The 23,332-nt window shown below is 43.5% G+C and overlaps 1 protein-coding gene across 1 annotated transcript in view; it reads right to left on the bottom strand.

Annotated features, from left to right (window-relative positions):
* PLXNA4 (plexin A4) overlaps window positions 1-23,332 on the bottom strand; it is a 1,023,024-nt gene that overhangs the window by 126,097 nt on the left and 873,595 nt on the right. Inside the window, exon 25 of the mRNA XM_086918924.1 lies at window positions 8,593-8,752. Within this exon, the coding sequence (XP_086775050.1) occupies window positions 8,593-8,752 (160 nt within the window). The remainder of the gene's footprint in view (window positions 1-8,592; window positions 8,753-23,332) is intronic.

Raw genomic sequence — 23,332 nt, 5'->3', positions numbered from 1 at the left:
TCATGATGCTTACACCACTTCCCGGAATTACTGCGGATCCTATCCTCATTTGCTCTCCTTTCATAAGACTTTTTCTAAGGAGGTTTCCTCGCACATTTTCAAATTGAAATATGAAAAAGTTGACTTGTGTTTTTTCCAGTGCAGTTTTTATACCTCACCTTTGGGATGCCCATATATTGGATGTGGAAGACGTCTAGTGTAGATGGTCAACGATCCGGTCAATTTGCTTTAAGTAAAGATAGAATTTGAAGAGAAGCTCACCAGTAGACTGGTGAGCAACCTGTGTGATTTAACCAATCTGGCTATGATGATTTCCTAGATTTAGAGGTGTGTTTTTTTGTGCCTGCAATTAGTGACAGCTTATGAACATGCAGGAGCTATAAATAAAGTCTATTTATAAAAACAACAGGGTTCATGGTCATGCAATGTCACTTCTTGAAATAGTGTCTGAGCTCAAGGGCCTGTGATGTCACTTCTGGTATCACAAGGATCGGAAAATTATTACCTGGAACCTCTACAAGAGAAGGCTTGTAAAGAATGGCCCAGGACGGTGTGTGAAGGGATAAATGGATTTCAGTCCAAATTTATCAAATGCTTTAAGAATTATGGGGTTTGATTTGATTTTGGCAGGAATTACAGCAGCTCAGGGGGAAGTTCTGGCCTCTGCTCCACTGGCTAAAGACCATCCACCATATTCGCAGATCCCTGACACAGGGCATGGATCTCATTGTCCACTGTGCATTAGATGCACTTTAGGCAAAACAGTACGCCAACCAGGTACTAGGATCATTTGGTCCTGCCAAGCATATTTTTCAGTTTTCTGCAACAAATGCCCAATGTGGGCATTGATTGCAGAAGATGGATAAATAAATGGAACCATGGTTGGATTATGTTATGTGTATTGGTGTTTGTGACTTCCAGCTTTTCCTCATAGTCCCAAATTAGAAAAATGTATGTTCGAATTCCAGTCTTATGCATTCACTGAACAGGCCATGACTTCTTACGTAGATTGGCTTGCACTCCTGTGAAAGGTGGGTAGCGTGTCAAAGGTTTCCATTGGCTGAGCCAGCAGAGGCTTTCCTACCAGAATGCTGGCCATTTTTCACCCGACTTTGATCGAGGCATAAGTACTATGGGTTTGGAGTGGTGGAGTCCCACAGATTTACAGTGCGTCTTCTGCTCTACCAAACTCAAAATGATGCTCTATGTCTGTAACAGTGAACTTTCAGATTTGCACTCAGCAGAATTCCATGGAGTTAAATAAAAACTTAGTGTGATTCCACGGAGTTCCACCCAAACGTAGTTCTTAGCAGGAGTTAGTGGGGGGTCGGCATATCTCTGTGACTCTTCGTGCCCAGGATTTATTTACACTGCCCAAGAGTGCAATTCAAAGCGCTCACTGTTGTTCCTAAAGCACTGGACACACTAACTCTTTTGCGCCTCGATCTGCTCACAGTCTTTGATTGGCTACATGTGTTGTTTGTACTCAGACCACCTGCATCACTGTAGTGCTGAGTAGAGCAGCGTCTATTGCAACTGGTCTGTGGAAGTCCACCGTTGTGTCCCTCTGCACAGTCGCTACTCCAGGCAGACACTTATAACGTCACTTTATCTCACCTAGTTTCCCTTCTGGATGTTGGCCTTGTACATTTTGTCTTTTCAGGGAGACAACCGTGTGAAAGTGTGCCACATTAATGGAAAATTAACATAACCAAGATTTATTCTTGAAAAGTTGGTGTGTAGTTGCTGGGTATGTTGGCTGGCATTCCTCTGATGGCAGTAGTGCAGCGCTCCCCTAATTACAGGGTCGCCCCTGTATTAGGAGCATGGCTTCTTGACCTGCGGCCGGCCAGCTCCGTTTTGTGCATGGCCCTAAATATTTGTAGATTCAGACCCAAATGTTAGCACTAAAATGTGTGTAAATGTGTTCTAACCAATTTTAGCCTGAACGTCCAGCAGAAGCGGCGCATCAACATTAGGTGCCTTGTCTGGTGCATGAAACAATATACATACAAATGCAATTGCCCTTCAATACAGAGATAACACAGGCACAGGATGGCAAAATGCACCCGATGTGTGCCCCTCCTTCTGTTTGTTCCTCTCAGCATCATCCAAACCTGAAAGATCCCTGTTACTCAGCCATGCCATGGGGGGCTCTTTTGGTGATTAGACTCTGTTCCCTTGCAGAACACTGTGGCTTCGGTAAGTAGACTAAGACTTCCGTCTACAATAGCGGCCAGGCCTATACCCTATGTCATCAATATGTCCCTTCTTATGTCCTTCTTCTGAGCTCCTTCACGTGCACCGCAGATCTTCCCATGAGTAGGTTATCCTGAAGAAAAGCCGCGTGGCCAAGAATGGTGCATGTCTGTCACAGCAAAATCTTAAAACTGTTATTTAGCTGTATATCATTGTTGACTGGAACAGTATCAAGCACTTTGAGCATCTTCAATGTAAGAAGTGTGTTACCTCTATATCACACCAATGGTGAGGTCAGCCAGAGACAAGAAAGAGTCTCATCAGCTGTTATGCAGGGGTGCCACTAGTAAACTCTGCCACGCCGTGGAGGGCGGAGTTTGAATCGTACTCTGCACAACTCTACCACCTATGCCGGCAGAGTGGAGTTTACTGCCCACCACTAACTTTGAAGCCTTCTGCTATAATTCTCTGGTCCGTCTGACAATAAAGCAATAGGCATTTGCAGCCTGTTTTTCGGGGTGACTAATATGCCTAAAATATATGGTTGTACTTTTGGTCTGGCCTCTTTCCTTTTGAATTGTGGGTGGAATTAGACTGTGTCTTTCTAGAAAATAAGCTACATTTACTTTTTTATTTATAGGCTTAAATATTTACTTAAAAATGAAGCGACTGAAATATGACAATCCAGCCACCCAAGCGTATGTTGTTTTTACGCTATCACCACTTTTGCCATTAAGGCTGGATTCCTCTGCCTAAAAATTTGGCAAAATAGATTTTCCACTTTACTCACAAGAGCACACTCATAAACCTATCACATCTCAATTCTGTCAAAGCCCTTTTTAGGATAAGAGATGAAAACACAAGCCCTCATTTCCAGGCTTTCAAAACTATTTCGAGCTATGCAGAATGAGTTGGCCTACGGGTCTCTGAATCTGATGAAATCTCAGTGACGATCTGCTTCTGGTCCTGATCTCCAATGCAGGCACATAGTAAGTATGCTAATATGCTTGTGCTTATCCGAGCCACAGCAAAGAGTAGGATTAAGGCTAGGGTGCCAGCCAAGAGAGAATACGGTCAGAGAAGTTACTACTGTGTACTATTATAGGGTCTCTGGGAACCATCCTGCAGATCCCTTTACACTGGAGTCACGAGAGGAATAGTCCTCTCATCCCCTGGTGGCGCTGAAGGAACGGATTGAGGGCTCTTCTTGTTGTAGTCTGCCTGCTCCTATGCCTTGCCCCTACCCTTCAAGGTAATGAACCAGTGAGGAGAGTATGTATTATCTGCTGATAATGAATGATGCAAAGGACTGAGTTAAGTTAGCTAGTAATAGTGACTGCTACCCCTGTGATGCTACTTTTATCTGTGGACTGCTTTGAACCCACGCCTTTTAGGGGTGGGGAGGGATTTTTAGAGATCAAGCATGGGTGGGGTTTAGTGATGGGATTTCAGGTTAAGAGATGGGTAACCTTAGAAGTGGAAAGGGTTTTAAGGGTTCAGGATGGATAGAGTTTAGGGGTTCAGAGATCAGTGGAGTTTAGGTGTGTTGAGGGTTTTTTAGGGTTCAGGCATGGGTGGAGTTTGGTGTTAGAAAGGGGTTTTAGGGTTCAGGAATCGTGGAATTTAGGGGTCAGGGATGGGTGTAGTTTATGAGTTACTAGCAGCCCCTCCCGACCTTGTCCGGGAGCAATCAGGCTTCAGGGCCCCCGCCCGCCCCGTGAGCGCACCCGCGGCTGCTTCACTTACCTCCGCCTGTCCGCCGGTCCTCACCGCCTGTCCGCTGCTCCTCACCGCCTGCCCTCCGCTGCTCCTGACCGCTCCTCCCTGCCTGTCCGCCGCTCCTCACCGCCTGCCCGCTGCTCCTCACTGCCTGTCCTCCACTGCTCCTCACCGCTCCTGTCCGCCGCTCCTCACCGCCTGTCCGCTGCTCCTCACCGCCTGTCCGCCGCTCCTCACCGCCTGTCCGCTGCTCCTCACCGCCTGTCCGCTGCTCCTCACCGCCTGTCCTCGGCTGATCCTCACCGCTCCTGTCCGCCACTCCTCACCGCCTGTCCGCTGCTCCTCACCGCCTGTCAGCTGCTCCTCACCGTCTGTCCTCCACTGCTCCTCACCGCTCCTCCCCGCCTGTATGCCGGTCCCCCTGCCGCTCCTCCTCGTGCTCATGTACGCCGCTCCTCCCCGCGCTCCTGATGTCAGGATGCACGTCGCGGCCGGCGCTACTTTCAAGGGACTACTTTTTTTAATGTTAAATTTTTATAACCACGTATATTTTTATTTTAAATATAGCCTATGTCCATCTGCACACCCTGATAATTACAAAGATGTATCGGGTGTTTGAATTGGTGCTGTGGTTCCTGAGTTTACCCGCCTCAAAGGTTCACAGTTCTTACTTTATTATAGTAGTATAGATTATACATTTTTAGAGGACAGAGCTCGGTGGTGTTTAGGGGTGGGGAGTGTTCAGCAAATTAGAAGCATTCAAAGTAATTTTTTTACAATGTAAGAGATATCAATCTAAAATAAATTCCCCTAATGTAAAGGATTGAAATAAAGACCTTTGACTGAAATCTTTATGAAGTCAGACCAGCAACCATTTCATTCACACCTAAAAAAAAACACAAGTATGCAGAAGCCAAGTTTGAAAAAAAAAGTCATACTATGAATTTGTTTCTATGAAATGGCGAGTGCTATTCATCCTGAAAATTTTCATCAAACTGTTTAGATAAAATGGTTTCACAGTAATGGTATTTCATTAAATCATGCGTCTATGAAATCACATACAACCGTGTAAAAGGGCTTGTAATATAACCTCTGAAACCCCTACGATTTGTTGAAATGACACCATTCAATGCAATAGAAATCTCACGTCTAGCTTTCCAATAAGTTGGCCAACACTGCTCATGTTGGTGCTTTGAAGAGCACTGGTGTGTCAAAGTGCAAGTGGGCCCTAGCCTGGCTTGACTAGTTATTGCTCTGCTTCTTTTTAATATCCTACAAAATTAATGTGGTATTAACTAAGGACCTGTGCGAAATAATCTGCATATGGCCACCATCTTGCTTTATGTTTTTCAGCCTATAAGCCACGGAATGGTTCTAGTTTTCAGTCATTAGATGCAGACTATTAACCCAAGGGAGAGAGGTAGCATGCGACAAATCATTAGAGTAGGAAACGTCCTGAAACCGGGTGTTTAATGCTTCGACTCCATCCCCATGCTTCTCACAGGGGAACATGCCACCCTCCAAGGGGGCCAAAAGCATGTTTGTCCAATGCAAGAGGGTGCCGATGTGGGCACACTCACAGCATGCAATGGCTTGAAATGGTGCAACTGTGTTCTGAAGTAGCCAAATGCAAAAGGCACACCATGCTATACAAATTCCAAACAAGTGGGCTCCAGTGCTACTGAAATACACAAAACACAGTAATGCTGACAAATAAAGTGCTGCTGTTATCATCGGAAACTCTAAGCACCAATCACCAAGACTACAGAGGCTCAATAAAAGTCATAACATTCCAACAAAGTGACGGGAAGCCCACGTAAATAATATCCGACTCAAATGTGATCCATTGTCATACAGTCATGTCTGCTGAATTCAAGGACAGCGGCTCTGATTCAATGATATTCGAAAATTGAGGGAATTACTGTGGAAGCATGTCGGCCTCGAAGTCTACGCGCACTCGCTGAAGAAGAAAATGGAGCTGAGGCTAATGAGTTTTTATTGTGATGCTGATATTGTTGGTACTCTAGGCCGGTTTGCTGTATTTTTTCACAAGCACTTCACAAGATATAGCAACATGAAGCGCGTCAGTATTCAAACGGCACAAGTACAGTGCTCCGAGGATAACTTGAAATCTAGTCTCTCTTAAAATAATTTTGCAGATTGGCCAAAAATTTACTCTTCTATGACTTTGTTCGCATTCATGCCAATTTCTTTTGCTAAAACTTAGATGTTCTGTAAAGGCTAACCGTGCATTATAAACGTATAATGCCATTGAGGAGTTCTGGTGAAATGAGTACAAGTTACTGACCTGTGCAGAGGCATTAATCTTAGTTAATTCTCAATGTGGAAGCAGTGCTTCATCTGTAAAAGAAGAAGGGCTGGGGCCTAGTGTTTTGCACAGCAGCACTTATAAAGGTGGGGGTGCTAAATGCTAAGGATGTATTGCCTTGATTCTACCGGGTGCCCCTGTAATCCACCACCAGACCAGCCTGCCTTCTCATCTCAATCTTGCAAGTTCTTTTTTCCTCCCTGCTTTCTACACATGCCACTTTTTTCCAACTTCTGTTCCTCCTTCTTTCCTTTTGTGTTTGTTCTCTCTTGCTCTGGAACGAAGTCTGATGAGAAAAAGTAAGTACAGGTCCACAAAAATGAGTGCTGTTGGGCCCCACCTGCAACCACAGGCTCAAACTGAGCACTGAAATCACGTAATAAGGGGAAAGAGCAATTAACTGCTGTAGCTGACATCTAGTAGCAGTACATTTAGCACCCTTACACATACCTTATTGTTTCCAACATAGAAGACAGACAGGCCAACTGTCCATCTCTGTTTGCAGACCTTCAGTGAACCCAGACCGCATGCAAACAGCATTGGGTAATTCCAGCATTCTACTCCCCTTTTGATTGGGTGAACTAACCCAGAGTTCTGTAGAGAAGCAAAGTCTGAGTAATTTGTGTAAGCAGAGCCCCAGGATGGCATTATGAGATTGTAAAGTAGGTTGACTGTCATACATTTCTCCAATTATATGATTGGAGTTTTTTCAAGTTTAGTAAGCATGAGATAATATATCCTTAGAAGGTAACGTATCCTAGTGGTGAGCCCTTCATATCACTTCCTTTACTGCATCGATAGGGCAGCCCCTTCGCTTTAATGATGGCTCTGGCATTATTACACTATTTCATTTGTGCTCCATTTATTGTTGATCAAAGCATACCAGTGGAACCTTGGAAGAAAGAGAATAATTCCCAGCACACGAAGAGTAAATCATGGCTGTCAAAAGATCATCAAACACATCATCAATCAATGTTAGGACACAGCGGTACATAATACATTTGTACTGCGATTTCTGAGCGCCTCTTATCAAAATATGACACAATAGCCAGTTGATGAGTGTCAACCTTTTGATAAGATCTTGGGAGCTGGGGCTATTCAAGCTTGTTACCAGGACAACTATCTCCAAGCACTAATAGTTCGAAAATATATGCTCTATCCCCTATAAAGTCCATATTTTCCAGCCCAAACCGAAGGATACATTTGTAACAATTGACCGGGATTCTCCTCTTTGGATTTATTCCCCTTTTTACTTCTTTTTTAAACGTTTCTTTTTCATGGGCAGCACTTGAGATCTCTGTCCAGCACTCTGCCGGATAAGCGCTATTAGTTCAATGTCAACACTTTCAGGAAGTTTAAATTCAATTACAGAATGTACACTGCAACAGAAAAAAGTCAGTGCATGAGAATTGGTCCTGGGCCAAATCTACAAGGCAAAGAAATAGCCCAGTCTCTTATGTGTCCCATGAGCCATCAAACTCCTAAGGTCCCAACACAATGCTGCAGAAACAGGACCACCCGACGGGAGGTCAGCTGTCCTGCTTCCCATATTAGAATGCAACCACCTTAACAGTGGTCAGAAAGTGTATCTTTCCTATTGCGGCTTATGCTGCGGGCTGCAGCACAAGCCGCAATAGGAAAGATACACTTTTGAAACATCCATACACCATGTGGCAGGCACCATGCAGTGCCTCTTACACAATGCATGGATGTTTGGGGGGCACCATAGGTGCCCGCCAGACCTCTTAGCAGAGACCGCGGGGGAGGGGGCCCTGTTAGGGCTCCCAAAGTCCATTTCCGACAGCACTTCTAAGGCAGTTAGACCATCGTAGAAAGGCTGTTGGAAACGTGCATCGTAATCCCCACAGTGGTGCCTGCTCCATTCTGGGGATTACGATCCACCCTCCTACCAGATGGGATCCTTGAGCCTGCCGGAGGTGGAGCGGATTCCCCCCACAGGCATCGGAGGGACAACCAATATCATAAAAGGGCGGTCGGTCGAATGCCTCAGATGTCAGGCGGAATGCCACAGACGAGCTGTCGGATGGCCTTCAGCCCAACATTCTAATGGGGCCCTTAGTGACCAGATGAAATCAGAGACACACAAGTACCTTTCTCTGGCCATTTGCAGAATCAATGGTATGTCTTCTTCAGCCACAAAACTGTCTGAAGCATAATCATTTTCTCAACATCCTTAAAACTCAAATGTGATATCAATGCATCCTCAAATTATGCATCAGGCAATACCTACTTCCTGTAATTCAGAACCTCTATCCTACCCTATGCATAATACAGAGGATTCCTCATTGCAATGCTCAACACCTCCCATCAGTATGCTCACGTACCTAAGTCCATGTCTGCTGCCTTTGGCCTCAGGGAGCACGGCACGTTCTTGAACAGGGCATCCAGTATCTTCTCCTTCACCTGCGTCAGAGTGTCGCAGTTCAGGATCTTCACCGGGATCTCAGGACTGTTCACATTATCATGGTTAATGCAATTCAGGACCTGTGAAAGGAAGGAAAATCAAGTTCAGCAAGGCACCAAGATGGCAAAGCTCTCATGTCAGAAGCACATGCACCAGAACATCTCAACGCATACGCTCCGTTGATAACACTTGACCGAATCGGACACTGTGTGTTTGACTGCGGCCATCAAAACTTTTCCTGGAGTCTCGTGCCCTCAATTGTGCACATCTGTGAAAGGCATGAGCAAGCTGCAGTTTCATGGCCCAGGCCAGGCTGAAAGATTGTTCATTTTCAACCACAACATTCTTCTGTCCCAACGAAAAGAGACACTGATAAGGACTCATTGGCCACTCGTCAAACTGTTCGTCTGCTTGAAAAATGTTCCTTATTTGGATTATTTATCTTTTGAACCAGGTGTCATGGAGACTTGCCCTTCAGTACCGACTCTTTAGGTCAAGAAGTGTGGAAACTCAAACTAAATGTCTCGTGAGCCCGTTCACCACTTACCTTCACGACACAGGAAAAAATAATATTCACTTGTTTTTAAGTACAACTTACTCGCACAGTTTTGCTATGGAGAAGCACTGCAAAGGAAGGCTGGACGTCTCAAGACGGTATTGCCGAGGTCTGAACATGTGATCCGTAGGTCACACCGAATGTTAGCAGCAAGTGCTCTACTGTCTGCAGCATCTTCATATTGAGTAGTTAACAAGCTTCATAGATACCTTTTTGCAGGACAGAGGTCGCTGAAAATAGCTTCTCGTCAGGCTTGGATTTCTACGTGAGACGCACAACAGCACATTATTACCCCATATTTCCTTTCCAAATGTTAATTAAATTAATCTGTGGATGAGAAGGCTTCACACCTCAAAAGGGGGTGGGAAGAGGCAGTGCCTGGTATCACATGATACTGCGGCTCCCGAGTGTGTGTTTTCAGCACTGCCCACTCTATTCCATCACTGGTATGAAAGATAAGTATTGTGTAACACAGTAGAAAATGTCTATCCGACCATGGCTTACCACAAGTCAGGTGCCTTTGTAACAGCCACCAAAATGATGGAATTATGGGATGTTTTATTACAGTAGTAGTTGTATCTAGAGCACACACATCACCCCCTTTTCGAAGTCTAGGGCCTGCACACAATTTACAACAAAACCACCTACCAGTACCCAACAGACTTGAAATCTATTATTTTGTGTCGGTAACGCACATAACTATGCACCAGGTGCACTAACCAATGAACTACCTACACGGATTGCCTACTGGGCCCATCTGAAACACATGTTTGCAGTCTCCATGGGTATCAAATCGTTATTTGCAATGGTCTGCGGCATGCTGGTGTGGCTCGAGGCAGCTCTCTCCTAATTTTAGTGCAAAAGTGGACAGCACCCCTTGTTTGTGGGAGCCTCATATCCCTTGTTATGCGATGTGCTGCGCTAAAGATTTTCTCTTCTTCTGGTAAACAATGTTAAGTATGATCTGGAGTAAATGGGCAGCGATTTGGGTAGCTTGTGTTGCTTCCAAACACTGAGGGCACTGGGCGTGAATCAGCACCTGTTTGTCTCCCTTGGTGATTCTGCACTCATGATTCTCCTCCTAAAGCTGTAGCAGAAGCAATCTGTATACACAAACACACCTTGAATAATGACATACATGCAGGAATGGGCTTGATTAACCCAAGTCCTGTACGTTATTCCCCATTCCGTTCTAGGAAAACTCAAAATATTACATTACAAAGGAGGAAATACCAGCCATAATTGGTGATTCTGGGCTCTGACATTCCAGGCACCTCGGAATGCGCAAGTCATGATCAGCCCTATATGGGTTTTTGCTTGTTTTTCATTTAAGCATGGTTGGATGAAACTGACTTTGGTTGTGGACCGGTAAAATCCTGGGTTTTTGCAGGGGGTCATGTGAGCACCACTTGGTGGGAGATCTCATTTGTGGCATATGTGGGAAAGACGTGGCTATGGCATTAGTGGCCAAGACGTGGCTGGTGGAGGGAGTGGCCCTCGCTACTTCCTCAAGGGTTGATCTGTGCGATTGAGAGGCTAAGCATCTGATTGGTGTGTATGGGTGTGTGTGTGGTTGTGTGTGTGCTTAGTTGTAGATGCAATGGCCTGACTTAGCATTCAATGTGTGTACATGCTCTGCTGCTCAATAGCTCTTTGCTGCAATGATGAGAAGCATCCAAGCGTCCCCAGACCCAAAGTGCATGTCAGAAGAGAGGTACCCCCTGCCATGTCCTTGTAGTATAAGAAACCTTTTATAACCTGGTTGACCTCGACCGAGGGGCCTCAGAGGTTCTACTAGATCTGCTGATCGTCACAGCTCTGTCCCACACACTATCCTCCTACCCTCGTCCCTTTAAACTCAGTGATAAGACCCAGGCTTAGGTCTCCTTTTGCAGCATTCGGAGGATTTGACACCATCAATGCCATAGTCTTGTTTTCGTCGCCATATTGAAAGACATGCTGCACTCTGCCAGTTACAATTTTCTACGTATGTATGGTTTCTACAGCTTCTGGGTTAATGATATGTACTGAATTATACATACACGTTCTAAGGCGGAAAAGGCTGAATGTCTTAGCGCTGTATATCTGAAGCATGTACCACTCCTGCCCTTCAAATGCCCCCTACGCGCGCGGCCATCATCAGACCTGCCATCTCGCTGGCCTCGAGCGGGCACGTGGAAGATCGCCTCCATCTCCGTGAAATGCGCAGAGTCCACGCGAGGCCCATGTCGGGCACAAGGAATAGGATTTCTCTAAATACTCATTTATTTCTCATTTCACGGTCATTCGCCTTTAGTGTTCTAATAAGCGCTTCCTTAATAGCAGCGAAACAGACTTAAGACGCTGTAACATCCGCTGAATTGAATTGTTTCATTTGCTGGTCCCATTTATTTTGACTTTTTGTCTTTGGAAATGCATACTGCAAATTGCCCATAGCCAATCAGATCTCATAAGAAGTGAAACATGCCTCGAGATATCTTTGGATTTGCCTGGCCCAGCAATCACGGCTTGAAGAGTTTAATGGCTGCGTCTTTTTACTCTTTATGTGATATTCCCTGCACCCCCAACAAATGGTTGATGTTCAACAAACAGCCTTGAAACTGTTATCGGCTCCCGCATATTTATTGTAAACAGAGGGGTACAGGGCGATTGGGTACATCGATGGTGGGTGAGATGGAGGGAACTTGAACAGTTTTCATATCTAGGCAGGGGGGAGTTGCTGGGGCTCAAAGACTGCAAGGCGTTTTTTCTATAGAGAACCCCTTCATCTCAGCACCCCTGGAAATTAGGCACAAACCCTTTCCTTTCCCAAATAGAAGGGCACTTATATGTATGTGTTGATATGGTATTTCTATAGTGTGAACATCACCAAATGGCTGTTCAGGGTAAAAGAAAAAGCATAAAGTCAATGTGTAGTAGTTGAGGCAGCTGGGTTATAGAAGATTAGTGCATGGTGATGTAGTGTTCTTTAAACAGGTGAGTCTTCAACTCTTTCCTAAATTGAACCAACGTTGGGTTGGTCTTGATGGATACAGGAATTTTAGTCTGCAGTCGGATGCTGTCTCGAATGCCGCTGTGCTGCGTCCCATCAGCGTTGGTAAGCTTGTCTGCAAGACAAGCAGAGGTGCTGGTTGTGATGGCTTTCCTCCAGATTATCCAGGTACAAGGGTGTGTGTATATGTGTGTGTGTGTTTTTTTACATGGAGGGAAACGACCTGCAAACTCTTTGTAAATACCCAGAAACAGGGTATAGGGGTTAACACCATATATTGCAGAGCCACACCCTTGCACCCCCTGAACACCCACATTCCCACTCTGTCACTGTGGTTAAACTTCAGGACTTCCACCATACTATCAGGCTGTCCTCAAACAGAAATCCAGCACCCAAGCATGGAAATCCACTGAGTCCGATTCTGTGAATCAGGGTCAACGAACTCCCAGCCTCTAGTCAATGTTTTTCAGATGCAGTGTACACTCACAAGCGCATTCAACTCTGAGAATCAGGGTGATAGTAAGAGAGAGAAAAACAGGGATGGAGGGAGCAGAGAGACGGTTAGGGTTGCTGCCTCACTCTAAGTCATTACAGGCGGTCTTAGTCCTGAACTTTTCACGAGTAAATCATGGATTTCAGGTGTGCTATTATGATGAGTTCAATGGAAGCACACAATATTACAACACCCTGCAGACCATAGGCTACCACACTGAAATCCTGACTGGAAACAGTATCTGTCATGACATAGAGGGCAAGGAGAGAGGGAGGAGAGTATGTCGGGTGTGAGAGAGACTGTTAGGAATAATAGGGAGCTCAATAAATGAGAAACACAGAAAAAAGGGGGATAAATCTAGATAATAACCCCAAACTTTTAAGGTGGAATACATTTAATTTTAAACATTTAGTCAGATATGTTTAGTTCAAAATCGTTAAATGTTTGTTAAGTTAATTCTAGTTTAAAAATATTCCGTTGAATTTAAAAGGGAGACAGAAGTCCTGATTTAGATATACAACCTTGACGAGGCCTGAACTTTGATCGTGGCTACAGCCATTGCCTGCCTTGCCCACGACTGGGCAGATTAATTCTTCTATCTCTAGTATTGTGTTAATGGTAAGTTGTGGTTAATGTTGAAAGTTCAAATATCAAAGTTTTTTCAAAACATATATATTCCACATTATCAGTTTCCAAACAAACAATTTCTATCAAAGTGGTTGAGACTATTAGCCTAATAATTGAACAACCCTCAATAAATCAGAGAAGAGGAGAAAAGGACTGGGGTGACCTTGAGGAAGAAAACTGAAAAGAAGAGGGAGAGAGATAGAAGAGGGAATGTAGATTCTCCAAGTTTGTGTAGAGAGAATCTGGATTTCATTAATGATACGGAGGCTAGCATTATGCATATTACTTTTATTGCCAGCTCCTTGCAGCACTTCAAAGAATTACATCACTAACATCAAAATTCTGGAACTTTAGTATGCCCAATAATATATATACCCTGTCACAGCAGAAATCTTCCTCTTTTAAGCTGGAAAGGACGCAAACACCACCTTATTTGCACAATGAAAAACTTCCTCAGGTCCTCCTTTACTGGACATCTGAAATACATTTAAAATGATAAATAAACCATTTTTAATTGGGAATTTTTAAGAAACCAAGACATACTACAATTTTCAATAGATCCACTCCCCCCTCCAAATTCCAACCCGGGAGGGTGGGAGGGATAATGCTAGCCTTCGTGTCTTTAATGCAATCCAGATTCTCTCAGCATAAACTTGGAAAATCTACATTTCATGACAAGACCGGAGGCTATCATTATGCATGTTCAAAGCTGTGATAAAACCACAGACGATACATGACTCATAGGCCTCAAATAGAATTTAGCAAATACATCTGCATTCGACCAATCTACTGCACGCAAAATTTCTTCCAACTGACCACCTGACAAGAAAACCTTACTCGCTATCGTTCCTCTCGCCGAATGAGCACCATACTCCTGCAAACTCACACCTGCTTCAAACATACAAAACCTCACCCATCTAGCAATAGTAGCTATAGTCACTGGCCTAAAAGGCTTCACATATGAAATCAACAACTGATTGTCACCATGCCTTCTGAATTCACACAGCTTATTCCCATATTCTCTCAAGCATCTTACCACACACAATTTAGGATGTTCCTCAAATTTTGGATAAAAAAATTGTAGAAGACATACATTTCGTTCTTTTAGTAATTGTAAAAATAACCCCATCTGGATTATCATATCTGTTACTAACATCTAACGCCTTGACATCAGAGACTCTCCAGACACAGTAGACTTGTTAGCTTATCAGATAACTGCTTCAGAGTCAAATACTTTTTTGCAGGCCAGCCTTCAAATTAAAAAGTTTGTTAACATCCCACAAACTACTGCATCTTGGCCTTGGAGGGGTCTCTTCAACTTAACGCCTTTCATAAATCCTACAAACTAACAGCTCTCTACCTACTGAGCAATCCCATACCAAACCATGCCTTGCAGCAATTGCAGACCTATAATAATTAATAGTTCTGTAACTCATACCCTTCTCAAAGAAGATACAAAATTAGTCAACTCAATGGCTGATGCCTCTAAGGGTTCCAAACTCCTTTCCAAGTACCAATCAACCATTTCTTCCATGCTCCCACATATCTTTCCCTAGTTCCTGGTGCCCAAGACTCCTTGATCAACTCCTGAGCCTGCTCCAAAATTGCTCTGAACTGCACTCCTCTCCTGAAATCTTCCAAACAAGAAGGCTCAAAGCCCCTTACATCACCAAAGGAAGAAAAACTCCTTCTTCCCCTAGAATCATATTCTCTGACTCCGGAATCGAGAAAGGTTAATCTGTTGCCCTTTCCATAAGCCCTGGAAACCATGTCTTTCCAGCCAAAAACAGCATTACAAGAACCAGCTGACATCTCTGCCACCTCACCACCAACAACGCACTCTGTATCAATGCAAATGGGGGAAATGCATACCCCCGAACTTTCCTCCAATCCGGCTGGAATGCATCCCCTTCCTCTGCCAATGGATCCAGTCTCCAACTGTAATAACGTTACAACTGGAACATCAACCTCAATGCAAATAAATCCATCTCCAGTGGACCCCAAACTTTAAAAACCCTTTTGAAGTATAGAACATTCAGCTTCCAATCGCTGTAATCTCTGAGATACCTCGAATTCCAGTCAGCCACAACATTGTTTTGACCTGCTAAGTACTCTGCCTGCAAACCAATGTTCTGCTCTAGACAAAAACTCCGAATCCTCTTGGCTAACTGAGTCACATTCCTCGATGTGCTTCCACCTAAGTGGTTTATATAATAAACTGCTGAAACGCTGTCCATCTTCAACAAACATTGAAATTTCTTACTTTTTTCCCAAAACTCCTCAATGCATAAAGACCTGCCCTCATTTCCAAACCATTTATGTGCTCCAACCACTCTTCCAAGGACCATCTCCCACCTGTCTCCTGATCCTCCAAACATGTCCCTAACCAAAGAAGCTCACATCTGTCTCTAACAAATAATCTAGACAAATTCCAAAAATTGCCCGGCCATTCCAAGCCTCCAGCTTCTCCAACCACCATATAAGCTCCCCCTGAGCCTCCGCTGATAGAAAAACTTGATCTCCACACCAGCAACCCTTCCTCGGCACTTCTGCTTTTAATCTCTGAAAAGCCCTGTAATGAAGTGGCCATTGAAAAACAGCCTGAATAGATGAAGCAAACAATCCAATCACACTTGCTAAAGATCTTAGAGTGACTTGTTCCTTTCTCAACATCCCTTTCACTTCTGACCTTATCTTTACCACCTTCTTCTCTGGTAAACTTAGAGTTTTCTCCACTGTGTTTACCACAAAACCCAACAACTCCAAACATTGACTGGCATCCAAAACTGACTTTTCTCTGTTGACCAAGACACCCAATCCTTCTAAAACATGCAAAGTCAGAAATAACTGCTTCTTCAACTCATCTTGACACTGTGACATTATCAAAAAATCCTCTAAGTACATTATCATATGGACTCCTCTCCCCCTGAGGAACTTGGCTATTGGTCTCAACATCTTTGTAAAACACCATGGTGTCAGTGCCAGTCCAAATGGAAGGGCAGAAAACTGAAACAGCTGACCCACCCACCTGAACTGAATAAACCTGCAACTCTCTTCCGCTATTGGAATAGTGAAATACACATCTTTTAGATCCAACTTCACTAACCAATCGCTCTCCCTCAAAAGATTGATGCCCTCCATCTTGAAGTGCCCGATAACAACATACTGATTCAACCCCCTCAAGTTTATCACGGGTCTCCATCCTTTTTCCTGCTTTTTTACCCAGAAAATTGTACTTAAGAACCCCCAATCTTCTTCTGAAACTTTCTCTATTGCCCCTTTCTGCAACATTTCCCATACTTCTATACCTACTACCTCCTGAAGTTCTTTTGAAAATAACAACTGACCTGGCTCCTTGATTTGCATTGGCATTTCCTTGAACTCTAACACTTAACCTTTCAGCGCGTGAGTAACCCATCTGTCCTTTGTTAATTTCTCCCAATTGTCTACGAACCATTTCAACCTACCTCCTACCCTGCTTGGTGAAGAACCAAAAACAGTCTTCATACTTACCCTGAGATCCTTGGATAAACTGCGCTTGTTCCCTTGCTTGACGCATGCTGCCTGCTGTTCCGCTTTGAGGATAAAACCCAGTCGCTGACTGGAACCCCCTGAAAGCGGCATGCCCCTGGGATTGGTACTGAGCCCTTGTTAATGACCGGCCAGGGAAACGGGCACTCGCCCGGCCCCGGTCAAAAACACCTCTACCAAAAACTCTTCTTAAAGATGACTGTGCCTTGTCCAGGTTGGTGAAGGTTGAAACATACTTTCAAACTCCCTTCACCAGACCTTCCCTGAACAAATGACCCTTAGGGTCCTCTGTCAGCTCTTTTTGAGCAAAATCCTCTAACTTAGGACTTTTCCTCATTGGGATAGCTTTGCGCCTCTCTTCCCACAAAGCAGCTTTGCATTACCCAGAGAAAAACAAATTGCCCTTTGGGACCAGCCTCTTAGTAATTCATTTTCTACCTCCACACTCTTCATTTTGACCTCTTCCGCCATGTCCAAAATTCTGGCCAATGGCCCCAAACACATTCAACAATCGATCTTGGCATTGCTTGAGTGCCCTCGCCATACCTTTACTGGGGTCCCGCCCCATCTTAAATAAAAAGCGAATCAAATCCAGATCCAGATCTGGAGTCATGCAGCATATTCCATCAACTACAGGATGAGAACACTCCGCACTCATAACTGCTCTGCCTCCTTTTCTAATGGCCTCCTTATCCAAAGTTTAAAAAATTCAGCCAACCGAGGCAATGTCCACCAGTCCGCGCTACTAGGATGCCTAATTAATTTCAGACTAAACATGTCCTCACCCCGAAGATCTTTAATGATACCTTTCTCCTTCCTCTCCTTCTCTACCTTGCCTTTGTCCATATCCCATCCATTGCCACAATAATCATCCAAAATGAACTCATCTGCCTCATTTTCCGTATCCTGGTCCTAGAATTTCTCTTGCGCTCTTTCAACAACTTTTGTGCGGCTAAGGACACCATCTTTTGTGCCGCTAAAGACACCTTCTTCATTTGTGGCGCTAGGCTCACCTTTACCTTTAGTCAAAAATGTGACACCCACTTCAATATTCTTTGTCTTTTTAGACCTTTTTCCATAACCTCTCACCTCATAACTTTCCTCCTCATCCACTGACCAATACTCATCCTCTGAACACTCAACAGCCTTTCTTTTCCTACTTAACACACTCTGCAAAACCGCCTTCATTGAGCTCTTCACTTTCTCTTGCATTATCTTTCTAAAATCAGCATCACCTGAACCTGAAGATTGTACACCCTCGTTAATCTCCATATTTTTCTTACAATGTAACACAAATTCTCTTCAAGAATTAATAATTTTCCTTAAAAACTTCTCCTCCTCTATTTAATTCTTTTTTTTTGTTGTCACAATCCTTGTTTTTATATAATTCAAAATTACTTCCTCCTAAACAAACAATCCCACATAAAATCAGCTACATCTAATGAAAAAAACTGTGTTGACCTGAAATAATACTACAACAAACCGAGCGCACCTCCTCCCACTCTGCCGGCTGACAGAAACAGCTGATTTGGCAGTTGGGAGAAAACACTCGAGCACACTTCACTCTGATGGCCGAGCGTTTGCTTCAAGCCATCAGATTACACTCTAGTTGTCTAAACAAAATGGCCGCGATGCGTCGTCACGCACGCGAGCGCGACGACGCTCTTCGCCCTACGGAATCTCTCCAGGCACACACAGCAACGAGCTGCCCGAGAAAAAACACGGCTTGTTCGTCGAACTACTCCGCGAGCCGAAGCAAAAACGCTTGTTAGCGGTGCAACGGTAATTAAACTACTTTTGTTTTTTCATATAGCCAAACTAACACAAAAACCTGCACTTACCTGACAACTAAACTACCATACGCCATAAATTGGTTATTAAAATGCTATATTTAAACACAAATTACTATCTCTGAAAGACAAAAAACATCCCTTTTAATTTTAACACATCCAAACATACTCTGCTTATCATAATAAAAAAAAAAATAACAACTCATACCAATCAAATCCGCAATATTTAATTACAACTTACAACATTTTTCACTCTGTACACCATACTTATCTTGCAAGGAGCAGCAGATTAAAGCAGAAGATGGCTGCTGTGACAGAGTTTATTTATGTTATTGGACATTCTAAAGTTTGAGGTTAGTGATGTAATACTTAGAAGTTCTACAAGGAGCTGGCAATAAAAGTAATATGCATAATGCTAGCCTCTGGTCTTGTTATGAAATAAGAGATAAACTAAAGAAGGAGGGAGTGGGAGAGAGCAATATGCAAGGCAGGAAGCGATGCAATAGGGATTAACAGGAAGGGTGAAAGAGAGAGAGGGACAATGAAACTGAGAACAAGAGACCAGTGAAAGAAAAAAAAAGAGAGCGAGTGAGAAATAGTGAGACTAAAGGAGAGAGTTCTATGGAAGACACAGATGGTAAGAGAAAGGAAGCAAGAGCAGTGGGCAGGATGAAAGAGGGGAAATTGAGGGAGAAAGGGAGAGCAAAAAGCGAATGGGTGAAGGAAAGGGAGCAAAATTGAGAGGAAAAGAAAGGAATAGAAAAACAAAAAATTGAGAATTTGCAGAGCTTTAGAAATGCCTTTTATTGATTGAGTGTACTGTATTATGTTTTTATTCTATGTTTTGGTTTCAATAAACTTGAACTTAAAAAAAGAAATAAGAGATTGGAAGAAATGGAACTGGAGGTAGGATGCTAGATTAAGGATGCAGGGCTAAGAAAGAGAGAGACAGAGACAAAACAAACTTGCATTAACTCCTCATCTGAATGACTTAGTGTCAGCAATTTAATGTAAATCATTTTAAGAATTATATATTTGTCGCTGAGTGGAAACACCACATTTTAAAAGCATATTTGATCTTGTTAAGTTACGAACTTCTTTTAGAGTGCTTAGGAAAAGCAACTGAGAAGAACCTGAAACTCAGAAATAAGAGAGATCAGGTCTCCATTGCAAAACATGTTCTACGGGTGCTATTTCTTGTTGGTGATAAGTTGTGGTAGGGCTTGTTGTGAGCTGATTTCCGGAGGTAATGGTGTGTGACAAGAATGATTGTATGTGTTTGCTGTGTGGCATTTTACTGAGGTGCTGATGTTTTCTGATGTTCTTTGTGCTATGTTCTTGTACTGCATTTTAACAATGCAATATTGAGTTGTACAGTCGTTGTTGTATTGCATTCTGTTTTGACTGTTGTGTTTTCCCTCTTAAGTTTTAATTGTCTTGTTAGGTTGCTTTGTGTATGTGATTTTGTTATATTTTCTTGTTTACTTTAGATATGTCAACAGATGTGGTTACGTTTCTAGGCAAAAGCAGCAGATGCCTTAAAGGTCCTGTGAAAAGCAACCATTTACAGCTGACAGGGTAAAATAGCGCGTTCCAGTTCTTCAACTACTGAAGACACCAGCTTGTCTGAACTGTGGCAGAGCCAGTGTCTTAAATGAGCTCTTTCAGTGCTTTCTTTGTGTAATATGCCCTATACTTTTCAAGAGCAGAAGAGATGGGTGATGATGCTTCCAGAATGAAGAAAAATCTAGATTTCTTATCCACACAGTCCCATTGAGATCTCTTGAGCTCAAGTTCCTCAAATCTACTCGGTAGGGGAGTTGCTTCAGAGGTGAGGAGAACATGTTCCTTCCTGGTGCCCACAGGTAAATAGCTAGCAAGGTGGGGAGTTTTAGATGGGGAAGTTGGGGCACAGGGGGAAATTGATTTTTCATCACCATTTATATCTATACTAATATAATAAAGAGGGAGCCCAAACCTTTGAGGCGGGTAATCTCAGGAACCACAGCACCAATCACAACACCCAATACAGCGTTGGAAAGGGCAGTTGCAGCAGAAGGACATAGGCTATGCAGACGCCCACCATATACATTTAAAAGGTAAAAGAACCGTTCCAGCAAAGTAGTCCCTTGTGGGCGTGTCTGCATTGTGCTGTGGGCGTGTGCTGGGGTCGTGACAAATGCTGGGGGCGTGTGGTACGTTCCACCCTTCATGCCATGTCTCATATCGTGTGCTAATCCCACCCTGCTTCCTTTAAATTCCCCTGCACCCCATAATCATACCCCACCCTTACTCCTTAAAATACCCCAACAGCCTTAAACACTAACCCATCTTAACACTATAAATATTTCCTGTACCCCAAAACCCAAACCTATCCCTAAACCCTAAAAATACCCCTGTACCCCAAAACCCAAACCTAGCCCTGAACCCTAAAAATACCCCTATACCCCAAAACCCAAACCTACCCCTGAACCCTAAAAATACCCCTCTACCCCAAAACCCAAACCTAGCCCTGAACCATTAAAACACCCCTGTACCCCAAAACCTAAACCTAGCCCTGAACCCTTAAAATACCCCTGTACCCCAAAACCCAAACCTACCCCTGAACCCTAAAAATACCCCTGTTCCCCAAAACCAATACCTATCCCTAAACCCTAAAACTACCCCTGTACCCCATAACCAAAAACTATATCTGAACCCTTAAAATACCCAAACACCCCAAAACATATACCCCATACCAATACTTACCTTATCCAAACATTAAAAAAAACATGCATTTACCATTCATGCATTTACAACGAATTTCGTTGTAAATGTATGCGTGGTAAAAGCATATAAAATGTAATGCCATGCGTTATAATGGCATTGCGGAGTCCTGGTACTTTCGTAATGAAAGTATGCGGAGTGATGATATGCGGAAAGAAAGTTGCGGAATAATGGGTGTTTACCCTCCCCCGGTAAGTACATTGGTGGCACGGCGACCCACATCTCCTGCAACATACTCATATTTTTTCACCACCCATTTGAAAAATGCACAGGTCTCTCTCGTTGATGGCCAGCACCGACATACACTTTTAGACACACCTCCCGCCACAAGTTCTAGAATTGCGAACTTTAGAGCTGGGGAGCTACGTTCGAATCTCGGCATCAGCTGAACATCCTGTGATTCCAGGCAAATCGCTTTGTCTCTCCGTGCCTACCACAAATGAATGTGTTCTCCTGTAATGTAAATTGTGCTCATGCCATGTTGTCGAGTTCGCGCTATATAATATTTCAAGGAAAAATAAAGTAGGGAAACTCGAGTTCACACACTACTGAACGCGCACTCTTAAGTGCATCAGCAGTGCACGGTGAATCGGAGCGTTTCACAGGCCTGTCACAGATAAGATCAAAACGAAATCCTACAAAACAATATACTACTGGCCGGCAGCAATTCATACCCGGACAACGTCGGGACGGGCTGCTAGTAAATATATAAATGCGTTTAAGACAAGAAACAGTGATTTTGGGCAGACTTGATCTTTTTGCCAGGACAGAAGCCTACTAACATTTTGGAATCTTAATTTGGCATGTGCATGGCGCCAGTCCAACACAGGCATTTGGCACTATCCAGTGTAAGGTCACTTTGCTGGAAATTATCTGCATATACTTTAGGGGCATGCAAGGGAAGCAAGGAGCACGTCCCTAATTGAAACTGGTATCTCCCTGGCAAAGAGCAGCATGCACGGCCTTAACTTTTGAAAGGTTGCAAGATTAAATTAAAAAAAAAATTGATTGCTCATCTCCTAAATGTAAAGTAATCTGTTGCCCTTCTGTTTAAGATTACAATATAAAAACACATTTAATGTATAAATAAAATGAGAATGATCTATCTCATGGTGTCTTGCAAGGGTCGTGGAGAGGATTCATCCTAGCAACAAGATTTGGGAATAAAGTAGAGGAACATTTGTCTAAAGGGTAACCAGATTAATTTAATAGGCCAGATGCATTTGAAGGGCAGAGAGGGCTAAGGCAGAGTTAGCACCCCAAGAATGGCACCTCACAATCATGTACAATCAATGTTATGTAAAACCACTCTCTGGCTCACACCCTGTGCAAATTAACTTCTATTCACTGCATTGAACAACTGCATAAAAAGTAGAAGAAAAGAACTTAAAAACACAGGCAAGGGCAATAACAATCGGCAGGCAAAGCCAAGAGCCGGAGTCACGCCAGCTGTCAGGAATCAATCTGCACCATAATCCCCTGAAGAGAGCGGCCTCGTAGGATCCTATTCAGAACTCATTAGCAGCTTCCTCTCTCTGCTAAATCTCCACAGATGTTAGCCCGTGAGATTGGCTGAAGCAATTTTTACAGAATTCAGGGTAAGATGTCAGCGGGAACCTTTGCTGGCTTATAAGGCTATTACACTGGGAACAACAGGAAGATTGTGATCCGGTGGAGGGCATCTTGAAGGAGAGATATAGACTCAGAATACAGACATGAGCATTGAAAGGCTTATCCTTGAAGAGCAAGTCAATGCCCTTTGCTGGAATGCCGGCTGACCCAGCTTGTTGTGGGAGACACTACGGGAGTTGAGTAAAGAAATAAATAAACAAAACAAATTACATTGAGCGCGCTGCATCGCCAAATCGTAATTCGTTTTATTTATTTACTTACTTTTTTACTCAA

Source organism: Lissotriton vulgaris, chromosome 1_1 (assembly GCF_964263255.1).
Source record: "Lissotriton vulgaris chromosome 1_1, aLisVul1.2, whole genome shotgun sequence".
Classification (NCBI taxonomy): Eukaryota; Metazoa; Chordata; class Amphibia; order Caudata; family Salamandridae; genus Lissotriton; species Lissotriton vulgaris.
This window is presented reverse-complemented; position numbering and strand designations above follow the sequence as displayed.